The 15,897-nt window shown below is 34.7% G+C and overlaps 1 protein-coding gene across 9 annotated transcripts in view; it reads left to right on the top strand.

The window, feature by feature from the left end:
• Positions 1-15,897, top strand: part of LOC145986374 (uncharacterized) — a 219,815-nt gene that overhangs the window by 139,168 nt on the left and 64,750 nt on the right. For 8 of the 9 annotated variants that reach the window (XM_083120301.1, XM_083120300.1, XM_083120298.1 and 5 more), the window contains 5 exons: positions 2,784-2,969; positions 6,190-6,468; positions 11,317-11,582; positions 13,092-13,215; positions 15,752-15,871. In XM_083120301.1, the coding sequence (XP_082976427.1) occupies positions 2,784-2,969; positions 6,190-6,468; positions 11,317-11,582; positions 13,092-13,215; positions 15,752-15,871 (975 nt within the window). The remainder of the gene's footprint in view (positions 1-2,783; positions 2,970-6,189; positions 6,469-11,316; positions 11,583-13,091; positions 13,216-15,751; positions 15,872-15,897) is intronic. The other variant, XM_083120302.1, reaches the window with a different exon arrangement.

Here is a 15,897-nt window from a genome sequence, read left to right as displayed (position 1 = left end):
TTGCAAAAATAATTTATAGAAATTCAGGTTTTCCAAAAGAATTTATATTTGACTGTCTGGGAGCATCCTAGTCCATCAAGTAGCAAATCCAATTGCTGCATCTGTGTCCACTGCCATGCTTGATCATGAGATGTGAATATATCATTATATCATCAACAAAATAAAAAGTGCTTCAAATATCAAACACAAATTCCAATGAATATGTTAGCATATGATGTGAGAGTACCTTCATAAATCCTGTAGCCAATTTTGATACTTCAACCACAATAAACTGTGGAATGTTTCAAATCTGATTTACGTACATTGATCCAGGACTCTGAAAATTTGTGTGCACCTATTTAAAAGCTGGGCTTCCATTCCATACCATTAACTGGCAAAAGTTGGCTGTACAAAACCTGCTCTTGGAAGAAGTGATGGGCATAATAATAATTTCAAACTATCCCTGATAGTATTTTGTCATAAATTTTTATCACGTATTCAAAATAAATTTTGTTTTTGGTCATCCATGAAGTTGTCCAATCCAGAGGAGTGATTTCTGTACCGGGGGCAACAATAGATTTTAGCACTCCAACCCTTCATGGTAGAAATGCTATTCTCCTAACTTATACTGACATTTAATAGTCATATATGCATGCAAACATACCCATACAGAACACGAGTATCCAGGGGACATCTAACGTATGTCCTTTAGTTTTTCATGCCAAAGTTCTGGATATCCAGGAATATCCAGTAGCCATCCATCGTGACATTTGCTTCCCCCCCACTTTTTCTATTTATAGTTGTTCCAGGTAATGCGTAATTTTCTTTTCAATTGTAACAATACCCAATACCATATGCTGTTAGAAGTTACTTTGCACTTTAGATGCAGGGGAGGTGGCCATCTACTAAATTTACAGTTCAAACTTGTCAACCTTAGTGTTACCGGTACTAAATTTACGTGTGCGTATTGATGTGTATAATGTAACACAGATAGATCATGTGCCAAATAAGGCTTAAGTCTGGAGCCGAGTATAACATTCAAACTTTGTTGTTATCTGTCATGGACCAAATATTGGAATATGCCAATTCAGTTCAAAGGGCTTGAATTTGAAGAAAGAGGTGTTTCAGTGCAATGATGTAGAAAGCTCAAGTAATGTAACCAGTCATTACAAGAGTGACTGATGTAAGGACTTAAGTAGTTTCTGACTTTGGATTTTTATTTTTATACTATTGAAAGGGTATAATGGAATAGTGAAATTGCCATGCCATTTTGAAAAACAAAAATGTGTAGTCATAACACCAACATCAGAAACATCAGATCAATGGCATTTGAAGCATTTGGTACCCTTCCAAAACATTCCGTAAATAGTTTAGTATCTCTTGGTTTTAATAATAGTTACAAATAGTGTCACTGTAGTATTGTTGCACATGTTATTCTTGATTGTATTAGTTACTGTGTTATTATATTAGTTCAAGTATATTAAGAATTAGAATATTTTTTAGTAGCTACTTTAGATGCAAGAGTAGAAGGTAGAAGTAGTGTTAGATTTAAGAAATGTTATGGAAATAATGCAGTGTATGCATCTTGTTTCAAGATCATGGCTAGGTGTAACTGTGTCAATTAGCATAAAATTGTGTGTGTGTGTGAATGTGTGTGTGTGCCTGCAATCAAATTTTCATGAGTGAAGATGCAAATCAACAAAACACATGGAACGTACTTCAGGAATCATTTTCAATTCTTTTATTCAGCTGCAATTGATACAAACTGTATTGGTTTTAATTTTTAACTTTATCTGTTTAGAAACATAAATTCATTTGCTGTCCTTGTTAGTATTAACTATGTGTTTTGACATCAAAATATTCAGATTTGATAATTTTATGATATTAATTGAAGGGCTCGGGTGTAGAACATGGTAAGTGACATTTTGGTCATTTTGGAGTTACAATATGCATCGTGTAGTCCATCGTAAATGGAGTCGAATCATACTCGAAGTTTTTCAGAAGTGTTGTATCATATTGTTGATTAATTTGAAAGTGATATTTACTGGTTCAAATATAGGCACATCAGTATCAGACCTAATAACATCTTTATTTGTAGTGTCTGACAGAAAATTTTTCCCTGTTTTATCTCATGGTTTTATACCACTACAAATTTCCGATAAGTGGAACTGTTTTTTTTTATGTGTGATGAACAGTTCATAAATTTTGATTCTTTTACTTACATCATGATTTTTAGACCAAATATGCTGTTCTCTCTATAGATATGCCTGTTTTTGAAAGATAAAAATAATTAAAAGTTACATCAATGTTAAAGTGCATTATTTTCCTATTCACATACATGTTCAGTGTTAATTTTAAGTTTATTTGCAGTAGACGAATTTTCTTCGTATGTTATTTATCATTTCCCTCTTCTTGTAACTGTACTTCCATGTGTTTTTTCTTTCAATCAGCAGAGCCACTAGTAAGTGTAAAATTTTCATTTACTTCAGGAAAAGTTGAACATGTGTATATATGTAAGCAGTGCTCTCTCTATGTGTTCTGAAATTATTTCATTTCTTGTTGTAATGTAGTTCATTCTGTGTGGTATGAATGAGCATTGTCTGGTATCTTTTTGTTTCACACTTTTATTTTCTATTATATCATCAAATTATATTTCAGACTCACTACTTCCATTAGCAACATAATGCACTTTTTACATGGGACTTTCTCTTTATATCCAATAGGAATTATTTAAAATTGCTGAACAAATTAAAGTTAGTGTTAAATCTTAGTTTTTAATCATAAAATTTTGATGTTCTTTGTAGAATAAAGTTACAGAAAAATTCAAACGTCCATTTAAGAAGCGGCATTCCAGTGTTTACCACCAACCATCAAACAGAGTGAACAAGTATTTAGCCCAGGCAATTGACGCTCGGAGTGTTGACAGGGAGAAGTCAGATCATGTCAATATGGCCACCCTTTGCTTTAGAGATAGGGAAAAAGAAGAAAGGGTGAGTGTCTTTTAGGTGTAAAGATAATTCTCTACAGAGCCATAAAATATTTTTTATAGTAATTGTCATTCAGATTATATATAGAAAAGTTATTAAACTCTGGGTTGAATGTGTAAGTTGCTGCTTTGTGTTATTATTGTTAATAGGCCAAATGTAATGTTTTCCATATTTGTGCATGTTTGTTTATTCACTTTATTGATTATTGTATTTCTTTTGTAAAAGTTCGGATCTCAAAATTTCAATTTTTTCATAGAAAGTAAGGTAGCATTTATATGGGACCATATTTCTTCATTTTCTCTTCAACTTCCTGTATACTAATGCTAATTTAATTAACTCAGAGAGGATTCCTATTGAAATTACCTATAATAATGAAAATGCAATTAGTAACTAATGTGCTGAACTCGTGTTAACTTTCATTCTCTATCGTCCTCTGCAACATTGCCAAATATAAAATCTGTTCCTCCTCTCTAACAACACATGCTACTACACTATACAAAGTCAAAATTCTACTCCCAGCTCACCACGAGTTATGGTCAGTTAATATCAGTACCTTGTTCCTTCAGAAGATGTGATGGAATTTGTCTCAGTTCCAGCCAACCTCCATGGCAGAGTGGTTAACACAGTGTGCTACGATGCCAGGTGTCCTGGGTTCAAATCCTAGTATAGGCATGAGTGTTCTTTGTGAGTTTCCCTTCATCAATTTCATCATATCACCACTCATCTTTATCGTTACAATTAGCCAAAGGTGGCAGAAAAGCAACATTAAGTAACAAAAATCAAATCAAATCTTATTAGTTCCACTTGCCAAATGATTTAATGAATTACCTATACAAAATTACCAGAATTTGCTGAAACTTAATCCTTCAGGAATTACCCTTCATGGGCCTATGTACACAAGCACACATCTTTAATACAGGCAAACCAAGATTTGAAATTCAAAATCAATCTGTTTTCTACATATTTATCATCCAGTATAATGACCTCTAATCAAGTGTGGGTGTCTTTTCCGTAAGGTATGCTTTTTCAGTCACCCATCAGAATAAATACTCATAAATAATGCAAACCATGCTGTTGGGCATTCTTTGTTGTCAACACAAATAAAGGGACAACCATGATTAGTGATTACAATACAAGTTTGAAGAGTGCGAGACATCAAAGGACATACCTACAGACCTTTATCCTTCTCCTTAGCTCCAGCATCGAACTAAGATACAAGTGTAATTAAAGGCAGTGCAAACCTCCTTGTAGATTGATTTAAAATTGGTGGGTGCTTCAGCACATATGGCCATTTTGCATCCTTCAATGTTTTCGGGGAAATATCCCCTTATCTAAAATTCTTAATGTTAAAACAAGGGGTGTAAGAACCCCCTTGAGAAAGGTTTAAGGTGCATTGTTGTAAAGTGACCTGCACAAAACACACACATTAAAAAGTAAGAATCAACTAAAAACTTCCTCACAGGCAGTGGAAGAGACCAGCTCTAAAGTCGGTCAGGGGCATGATGCTGATCACGTCACCCCCACTCACGACCGGATCAAGAAAGTGTATGGCATTACCCCCACATGCCTTCATGGCATGGTGCTAAGCACAGGTAGCTCTTTACCTTTTTTTTTTTACACATTGGAGGGTCCAGCTCTTGCAGCAAGTGGCCATGGGTGAGATGGCTGTGTCAAATATGCAGCCGACTTAGAACAAGTTGTTTTAATAACTAACAGAAATAAGAAATGAGCAAATGTAGTTTTTCTTCTCTCATGAGAAAATTTGATAGGGGTACCACATAAACAACATGGTGGGCACAGTCCTAGGCACACTACTGAGTAGAGGCAAGGACCAAACACATTGAAGCAATGTTGGCACCAGAAGCCCTCTAAAGCAAACAACAAAAACTAGATAATTAAATGCTCTTTTAGCCTAAATATGAATTTGTGTACAGTATGATGGGGACATATGAAATGTGACCCCCCAGATAAAATATTCTCATACCTCTGTCCACTCATTTTTTTTTTCTGATACCATCACTGTATTGAATTTAAATATTTTGAATTTTACTGGTCAAGGTATAAGTAAGGTTTCATTCCAGCAGTACACAGATATACACATCAGAATATTTTATTTATTGATTGATTGATTTGGTGTTTTAAGTCCACTTTATGCACGGTAAGGCTAATTGGGACTGGACCTACAGTTTAAAGTGGGATCTGAAACACTATGTGCCTCCACCGGGAATCGAACTCGGGACCCCTTGATTACAAGGCAACGACGCTGCCACTGTGCCATCGGGGAGGCCCCCAGAATATTTTATTAAAGTGATGTTGAAATACTAATACCTGCACATAAGAACTGTGTCAAGAGGAAGTTGTAAAAATACAATCATGTAGATAAATGCTGAATTTAGATGCACTTAAAATTTGTGTTGTTGTTGTTTGTGAATATTAATAAAAACAAGGTCTGCACAAGAAACAATTTTTTCTTCAGAAATATTTCTTTACAAAAATACCATTATTTGGTTTTAAAATTTTTTACAGCAAAAGAGAATTGATTTTCATTGATTTGGTTTATTTACTTTGCATTTCTGCCACTTTTTGGCTGGTCGTGAAGACGAGGGGTGAGTAATGATATAATGAAATTGATGAAGGTACACTCACAAAGAAACCCTTGCCCAGGCTGAGATTCGAACCCAGGATTCCTATGAGCACACTGTGTACCACTCTGCCACGGAGGCTGGTAGAGCAATAGAAAGAATGTTGCCTAATGTTTGAGTGTCATACTAGGGTCACTGAATTGTTATCAAAATTTTGTTAACAGAATGTGATCATGCTTCGGGTTAATTTATGAGACTACAAAGTGTTCCTTTTTGTTTTCAAATTCCAAATACTTAAACGCAGTTTGTCTTAGTGAAAAGAAGGAACATTAAGAGAGAAATTATTAGCTTTTTCTATCTATTTTTTATATCTTGGTCCCCTGAAAAACATAAAATGAAGGTTCCTCAAGTATAATCTTGCATAGAATAGTCCAGAATCACAGAAAATGCCATGCATTGACAAAGTATTGTTATTGGGAAGTATTAATGTTTGTTTCTTGTAGAAACCATATCAAAACTAAACCATAATTGTTCTCCCAAAAGCCTAATTTAAATGTAATTTATGAAACTAACTTTACAGGTCCAGATGATTTGAGAATTTTATCTAGCAATTTTAAAATGTTTCAATTTTTTTTTTTCAGTATCATGATGAAATGGATGTTGGTTTCGGCAGCTCTCTTGCGTGCAGCTTAGTTCTGCTTTTTCTTTTGGGAGGTGTGCAAGCAGTGATACTTCCTCGGACTATTATTCTCCTATTATTGTTCCTAACTGCATTTATTTGGATCTCAGTGGTTCTCATGCTCCTGTTGGCTGTCAGATTGCGATGGATTATTTGGGATATTTCGCAGAGCTTCCTACTAAGGCTGGCTATTACAGTGTTTTCTATTATCCTTGTTTATACTGTGGCACAAGTCAATGTGGTAAGTATTGTCTTTTTAGAATTAGTAATCAAGAATAAAAGTTATGGCAGGTGTGGGAAGCTTCATTCAGAACAGTTATTACGATGAAAAAACTACAACTTGTTTGTGCTAGAGAAAGCGCAAAGCATTTCTTAGTGTTTAGTAGGAATGAACCGATATGAAATTTTGACCAATACCGATAAAATATCGATATAAAATTTACTGATATCGATAACCGATATTCTACCGATCCGATATAAAGTTCCAAATGGTCCTTGAAGAATCTGAATGCTTCATTGACTTCCTTAAGCTCTTGAATCCGAGCCTGTAGATAGAGAGCAGAATCTCACGACCATAATTTGTCAATATCGGATGATCCGATTTAGCATACTGCATGTCGGCTCTCTTGTTAGTCCATGCACACAAATATTTTACAACATGCGAAAAATAAAGCTTCAAAACACTTGCAAGGTGTTGACAGTTCTTCAGCCACGACGGCAGGATAAAAATCATAGTCATTTTCAAATTTATAACACGGATTCTCACGTGCATCACTGAAAGGATCACTCATGTATGTCCAGTCTCTGACAGACTTTGCCTCGTCTTCCACATCGGATATATCTGAATATTCAGACTCACTACAGTCACTCTCATCTTCTTCCGGAACATAATCCAACGAACTATTATCCTCCTCCTCCATATTTTTCTGCTTTTTTTTTTTACAAAATATGCAACAAAACAAAAACACACAGATATCCTCAATAGCACAGTTACGTGCTTTCAGCAACAGATGGCGTAACGAGCATGCTTTGCTCATTGCTTGCGATAGTCACGTGCTCAAATGACGTCACAGCAACACGTAGCTTCGGTCCTTTCCAACCAGATGCATTTGTACATTTTCTTGGCCATTACCATGGAAGAATATTTCCTTTTCGGCCAATTGTACGAGCTACATACGGGCCGTACATAGTGGTAGTCAAGAAGTTAATAAAGGTTTGTTTCCAGGTGACTTCAGTGAAAAAGAAGTTGCATATTTAGACATTTACTTCTTGAAGCAGTAGGGCATGGATATTATCCATAAAAATTATAATAAAATGTCAGAATTTTGCACTATATTATATGATACTTATAGATATATCGGATCGGTAAAATAATCGGTAATTTTACCAATAAATTGGTACACCAATATGTCCATATTGGCTTATACTGATAGAGTACCAATTAATCTGTCCCACCCCTAGTGTTTAGTGTTCATGTTGGTGCATATCTGGGCATCTTTGCCATTTATGTTACAAAAGTAATGTTTGGGAAGTCAAAGGTTGCTCTTAAGTCCACTTGATGCACAGATAGATTAATTAAAACTGTGCCTACAGTTTCAAGTGGGATCCGATCATCTGTGCAATGTGCCTCCATCTGGCATTGAACCCAGGATCCAGCACAGTCATTATGGCATTAGGGATGCCGATTTGGAGTAAGAGTGAACTCTCTACCACAATGGTACTGAAAGAAGGTTAGGTGGTTTTGTTAGGCCAATCTCTGAAGGTGTTGCTAAAATTCCAATGTGTCAGTTGTGGCATTCCTTTTGGTGCCCAACACCTGGATTACTACGTCATGCTAGTTATCCAATCTCCATGTGTGGCAGAGTTATGAGAAACTCTTTTATGTTATGCTACACCGAGCATTCGCAGGACGTACAATTAGAAACATAACTAGCTTCTTGTTATTTTACAAGTTTAATAACATCTTTTAACTTTAAACATTCACTGCAAAATAACACAACTATAGTCACAAATACAATCACATTTCAATAAGCTGCAACTTTTCTTTTATAACAGCGATTTTCACAAAATCCAACTATTTTTAGTCCTTTTACACACTGTTGTCCTGGCAAGGAATTCAATAAAAGACCAATGTCTAGACACCGGAAATTATTTCCGCTTCCGTTATCACTTTTAATCACACCCAAATTAAAAACTATAAATTTGATAACACAAACCAATAAGAACAGATGAATGTGAAAATAAACAAACAAATGAAGCATATGGGTAATTCCACACAATTTCATCGAGGTCATGACACCCACCAACTCCGATTTCGATGAAATTTGGTATACACCTTTCCTTTATGGTTGAAAGAAACCCCCTAAATTTTATTCATTATATCTAAAATGGTTTTCATAGATAGAGTGAAAAAAATTTACGGGGTTTCTTTCAACCATAAAGGAAAGGTATATACCAAATTTAATCGAAATCGGAGTTGGTGGGTGTCAAAATCTTAGTTGTTGCGTTGATTTGATGTGGAATGACCCATATGCATATTAAAAATAAACAATGTGTATCACAGTGTTCAGGATCATACCTCTCCTTCCTCCATCCATAATGCAACAGTACATCTGAGGAAAGGTTCTTGCATCTCAGAAAACAGCAACTATAGTTAGTATGTTAACGTCGTGTCACTAACATTCAGATAATTGTTGATAAGATTCTGTCTGCTATCGACCAGGTGAGTTGTGGAAAAGAATCCAAGCTTTCGAGGGCTAAGGTCAATCTCATCTTCAGGCAGGGTTTTGGATTCGTACCCTTCTGTGTAAATCTTTTGTATGACTCCTGGCCGATACCAACACTACAGTGACTTGTTTTTATTGCAAAAGACAGAGAATAATGGACAACAGGGCACAAACAAAACCAGCCAAATTAGTATTATTATATATCTGTATTTGCATATATTTTTACGCTGTTTTCCTCCCTCTCCAGGTTAAGCCAAACGACAAGAATGTTGTTTACATGAAACTGATGCAGGGACACTTATAGCAATCCCCCAATTTTTTTTTTGTGTAACTGCAACACTTTAAAAAAGGCTTGCAACATTTCAAAAACTTATTTTCTTGCATCCTCTGGGTCAAGAAGTTCACATAAAATGTCACAAGACATTTTAAAGTGCTATATTGCTACATGAGAATAATTTGTGAGTTATTTAATGTCATTAATAGAATATGATGAATTGCGATGACTCAGTAACTAGCCTTTGTTATTTTAAACTGGAATTATACAAGTTGAAATCAGTCAGGGTATTAGTATTGGCAAATGGTGGTAAAATTATTAATACATAATGATAATATGTAAGTATTTCACTGCAATTGTATGCATAAATTTACCAATTTTTGTTTTAAAATATTATAAGAATTACTAAAAAATGTTAAATTAGTCATCATGATTGCAAAATCCATTTTGCACAAAATGCTGGTGCAAAATTCAGGAAAATTACAATTGCACAAAATTTCAGGGTATATAAAAGTTTTCCAATAAGAATGATATGATTTTGAAATGAACTGGCAACTATGCTTCAAATGTTATAACTGTCACTAGTTGTCATTTGTGTTTAGTATATTGTGACAATTCATCATGGCTAAATACACGCTTCAAGAACGTTTGGTTATTATCCAAAAATTGTATGAAAATAGACGTTCTTTTGTGAATACTCAACGTGCACTTCACGAAAACTATGGTCCATATAATCTTCTCAGATGAAGCTCATTTCTGGTTAAGTGGATATATTAACAAACAAAATTGTCGTTTTTGGTGTGAAAACAATCCACAAGAGATACACGAGAAGCCCTTGCATCCGCAAAAGGTCACTGTGTGGTGTGGTTTATGGCATGGTGGCATCATCGGACTATTTTGTTTTCAAAACGAGGTAGGAGATGCAGTTACAGTGACTGGTGAGTGGTACCGATTGATGTTAACAGATTTTTTGTGGCCAAATTTAGATGAAATTTATTTGGAGGACATGTTGTTCTAACAAGACTGTGCCACATGTCAACCTGCTAATGCCACTATCGACGTATTGCAAGAACAGTTTGGTGAAAGGATAATTTCAAGAAATGCAACTGTTAGTTGGCCTCCAAGAAGTTGTGATTTAACTCCTTTAGATTCATTTTTGTGGGGTTATTTAAAATTTATAGTCTATGCAAACAGACCATGAACCCTTGATGCATTAAGATTGAACATCGAACGCTGCGTTAGTAACATTATTTTCTGTCCCAGCTAACTGTGGAGCAGGCAAACGAAAAGAAGTCTCTGCGCAAGTAGTGACGCAAGATGGCTCAACCAATGAACACTTAAGTGGAACGGAATTGCGTGCAGTTGGGAAAGCTACTGCAGTTATCAGAATTCCCAGCAGCGTGTACTGCTTCGCTCTGGCGACTTGACTTATTTCGCTTCTCTGACGCTATGTGCGGTCTTGCTCCACAGTTAGCTGGGACAGGGTATAAGCCTGAAGTCATCAAAAATTGGGTTCATCGAATTCACTCGTGTGCACAAAGTTGAGGTGGACACTTAAATGATATAATAAACTATGCTTCAAAATAATATAAAAAGTTTGGTTGTATCTGAAATAGTTTTTATTTTATTTCGTTATAAAATCATATCGTTCTTATTGGAAAACCCTATATATACTCTGCGAAAGTGTGGCATAGCATATTTGTGGACCCGATGAAATATGCAAACTCTTAAAATTGTCACTGGGCATCAGTGAATCTTCCAACCTATACTTTCCTATACTAATCCCACTGGCTTGAATTGTTGTTTTAAGTCCATATTATGCACAGATAGACTAATCGGAATCTACAGTTTAAAGTGGGATCCAAACCACTGTGCAATGTGACTCCACTGGAAATCGAAGCCAGGACCCATTGATTACAAGGCGACAACATTATCACTATCGAGTGATATTGATACAATGCATCTCTATTGGCTCAGCCATAATTTTATATATATATATATATGCACTTATAATTTTATACATATGTATCATGTACTCCATATATTAGGTTTTCTTTTGATTGTTCAATTGTTCTTTTCTTCATTCCAGTTCACATGCCGAACTGATGTTCCATGCAGCCCACAATCTGAAACAGTAAATGTGACTGTTGCACCTCTAGTCGATGATCATCGTTCGTGTCCTTTGCCACAATACATTATTTTGTCCTGTGTTCTTGGTTATTTGGCTGTTGCTGTGTTTTTACGACTACCTATAGCAATCAAAGGACTGCTACTTGTAATAATGGCAACAATATACATCCTTCTAATTGAATTGTCTCACATATCATTATTTAATTGTTATGATACTCGTGTCAAGTAAGTATTGTAAGAAGTATATTGGATATTATTTATTTTATGCTTGTTCCTTTTGCACTTTAATTTTCTAAAATGACCATTTCGCAATTTCTGATCGCTTCTTAATAATGATTGAATATATTTTTACATTAATTAATATTGTACTCTCTAATTTTTTGCATGATGCATCAATTTGAGCACTATTACGGTTGCAAGATTAATGTACATTTAATATCAAAAGAGTATGAATAGCATTACCTATAGAAGTACTATAACATATTCTTCATTTGAACTTAAAATGTATTAATAATGGTTGTGTTTCATTAATTAATATGATAACTGATATGTCATTTTTAGCTATTTCAAATCAACATGGGTAATTGGTTCTCAGTAAAATGCATACTACATTTAATAAGAAAAGAAAGAATTAAATTTTTTTTACTACTTTCAATTTCTTAAAAATCTTGCTTACTTTTATTTTTTTTTAATAATACAGTGGAACCTTGATAACTCGAACTTGAGGGGAACAAGAAAAAATTCGAGGTTCGAGTTATTGAGGGCCAAAATCGCCGACTTCGAGTTATAGAAGTAGGGGAGTTCAAGTTCCGACACGATTGTTGATCACCTGACATTGTACATACGCACCCTGCACTTCGACTTATTGAGGTCCATGCAACTCAAACTTTGAGTTATAGAGGTGATTAGAATTTAACTTCGACTCATAGAGGTTTTTCATACTCTACTTTCAAGTTATTGAGCTCGAACGGCATCCCATACACTGTACAAAAATTCGTCTTATCAAGGTTTTTTTTCGAGTTGTCGAGGTAAAATTAGTATTGAGTGTTATGGACAATTCAAGGGGATTACAAAAAATTCAACTTATCAAGGAATTCGAGATGTTGAGGTTCGAGTTATCAAGATTCCACTGTAACTACTTTTATATTTTGTATGTATCCTGTCTACATATTTAGGTTAAGAGAATGAAAGTAAAAATATAAATTGAACTGTATGCCAAAACTAAAAGTTACTATATTCATGGTATGGCATGGTAAATGAGGTTAAAGTTTTGTGTTTCATATTTCCAATCAAGAAAAACAGCAATGCAAAAATACAAAACTTTTTCTACACAAGTTGCTGTGTTTCTATTACACTGTAGAACAAGAAATATACTTATCTTAGAGAGAACTACGCTAAACTATTACTGTCTTTAAATGTCACACAAACATCTGAAACCTTGTAGCTTCGATAGATCATTGTCAAATCACTGACAAATTTGTTATTGATAATTGAGAATATCAATGCTTTTGCAGTGCCAGTGTGTTGCATATGAATCAAATTTATTTCAAAATTGGGGGGGGGGGGGGCAATTCCGAAAACACTTGGGGCCACTACATCAACGACCTTACTCAAATAGTTGACATGACATATAAGTCTACTCATTAAAACTCTAATAAGATATGTGAAAGAAATTAATTATGGAATATTTACATATACATATCAGATAAAATCATATTCTAATATTCTTTGCAGAGCATCCAAAGTGCCGCAACATGCTTTAGGGGTTGTATATGTGCTGATGTTCCTATTGGCTGTTGTGATCCATGGTCGTCAAGTGGAATGGACTGCTAGGCTGGACTTCCTTTGGCAAGTGCAGGTAAAAATGAGGACGAATGATAGTAACAACTGTAACTAATGAGCACAACTGAAATTTTTGCTTCTTTGTGCACGTGACATAATACTTGGAACTCATCAATGACATGTGAAAAAACAATGTTGCAATATGCAGATGTTAGGAAGTGAGCATTTCTAAATTAGATTTTTTGTGGGTTTAGTTGGCATTTTTTAAGGACAGCCAATACCACTTTGAATCAGTACCCATACCAAAGCCGATATTCTTGCCGAAGCTTGAAAATTGTAACAATGTAAAGGTGTTCATAATATTGATTAATATTAATTATGCATTCAAATTATATGCATCAATTTATTAGAGTTCCACTTCAAAATATTCAAGAATTACATCTGAATATTAAAATACCTCTTATGTAATCACAAAGCTGTTTTTCCACATAATATTGGTGCAAAATAAATGGAAACTTCAAGTTTTGCATAATTTTCAGGATAATTAGCAGTGTGGCTACTCACTGGGAATGATGCGTGAATTATTGGCTTTGGGAATTCTGCGTGAATTTTTCTCGGTAGACGTGAAAAATTGCAACTTTAATTAATCCAAATCCCATTCAATTTATACATATTTATTAATGCCCTGAGGCAAGTTTTTCACAGTTTAGATTTTATTTATATTGCAGTGCATGCTACACATGCGTCAATTGTGGGAAAAAGGACAGCTTGTTCTGCGACGACATTAATGAGCATTTCTACATTCTAATTTCTTCATATAGGAGAAGTATTTATTTTACACGAGAGCGCTCAACTAAGCTTATATTACATTTCTTGGATCTGAAGTGAAAGAAAGTAATAATTATTTTCCCACAATTGACGCATGCGTCACTTCAGATCCAAGAAATGTAATATAATCTTAGTTGAGTGCTCTCGTGTAAAATAAATACTTCTCCTGTATGAAGAAATTAGAATGTAGAAATGCTCATTAATGTCGTCACAGACACAATTGACGCATGCGTTCAGGAGACTCCTCTGAGCATGGCAAATAAAACAGAATTCTCTCAGTCCATTTACTTTGTTAGTGCCCTTTGCAGAAGAATCTATCTGACAGATGGAAGATTATTGCAAGATAAGATATCTTGAAGTTGATTACTTAAATTTGAGTTTGAAATTCTTGTACAATTAACAATTTTTTGTGAATTAGTATATAGCGTGTAAGATTTGTAACTTGTGTATGTAGATGGGTCTGAGTATGTGAAATGGCAAATGTAAACTCCACACCTTAAATTTAAATATTTTAAATATATAAGCTGTTGAATTGAATTGATTTTTGGATACATTGTAATCACACAGACCCATTATATTGTTAACATAACATGTGTGTGAGTAGTGAGAGGTGGTGGTGTAAGGTTGAAATAAAGAAAACTTCTGCCTGTATGATTGTAAAGTTTGCCTTGAAAACTGGGAATTATACTTGAATTTTATCATGATCCTAGAGTGGTCACCCTGATTAGACTGTGCAAAGTGCCGTGCAACATTTTTGTGAACCTCGCAAAAGACTAAAATGGCAATACACACAGTATTTTGGGTTGTGGGAGGGGACAAGAATAACAAACTATATACACACAAATCTTGAGATTTTAAATGTAAAATGTAACTGAGATTGGATATGGGGGCATGAAAATGTGCTCTGATCTGTTGATGTATTTGTGCCTTGCCCATTTCCCCTGCCTTTTCCAGAGTCAGAACCAATCATGAATAATTTTATCTGTTCCTGCAATTATCCAAAACTGGTAGAAAAGTTATGCTAAACAAGAAATAATAAGAATAAGAATTTTGCATGTTTGCAACATCGCATAGTCAAACACAACGTACAGCTTGACCAAAATGTGAATGTCCCTATGGCACTGTACTCAAATTTTCAATAAGTAGAGGGATCAATGCAATTCCATTGTCCCCATGTTCCTCCATTAAATAATTGTGCAGCACTGTCGAGAGGCACAAGAGAATGGGAAATGAGAGAAGAAAACAAATGACTGTGCACTTTAGTTCACGAGTTTGTCAGGGACATTCTTATCTTGGTTCATTTCATTTAGGGAAGGGACATATTAATCGGTACACTATCGGTATCGGCCAATATAGGCATATCAGTTTATCAGTTACATTACCGATAATTTTACCAATCTGAAATATCTATAAATATTTCTTAATTTAGTGCAGTATTCTGCCAATTTGTTGTATTTTTTATGGATATAAACATGTAATCAATCTGTCTAAATTTGTAGCTTCTTTTGCATTGCAGTCATACATTTTTAAGGAGGTCAATAAACCATTCGTGTTCTTCAACAACCAATTGGAATGTTATATTGGATTGGTCGAATATCGGTTATTGGTATCAGTAAATTTTATCTTCGTACTTAATTGGTATCAGCCAGAATTTCATATCGTTCCATCCCTAATTTCATTTCAGCATTATGTTCATAATAAACTGTACAGTTTTTTTCTCAAATTAATAAAGAAGAGTTCAATGCAACCACAGTACAATTGAAATGGTTTTTTCTCCTTTTCAGGCAAACGAAGAAAAGCGAGAAATGGATGCCCTTCAGCACAGCAATAAAAGAATTTTATTTAATCTTCTACCAGCTCATGTTGCCACACATTTCTTAGACATCCAGTTCCGCAACAATATGGTGACTATGCTACCCTATTCTAGAAG

The sequence above is a fragment of the Lepisma saccharinum genome, chromosome 4 (assembly GCF_977018435.1).
Source record: "Lepisma saccharinum chromosome 4, izLepSacc3.1, whole genome shotgun sequence".
Taxonomy (NCBI): Eukaryota; Metazoa; Arthropoda; class Insecta; order Zygentoma; family Lepismatidae; genus Lepisma; species Lepisma saccharinum.
The sequence above is the reverse complement of the archived record's forward strand: the minus strand, read 5'-3'. Positions and strand labels throughout refer to the sequence as shown.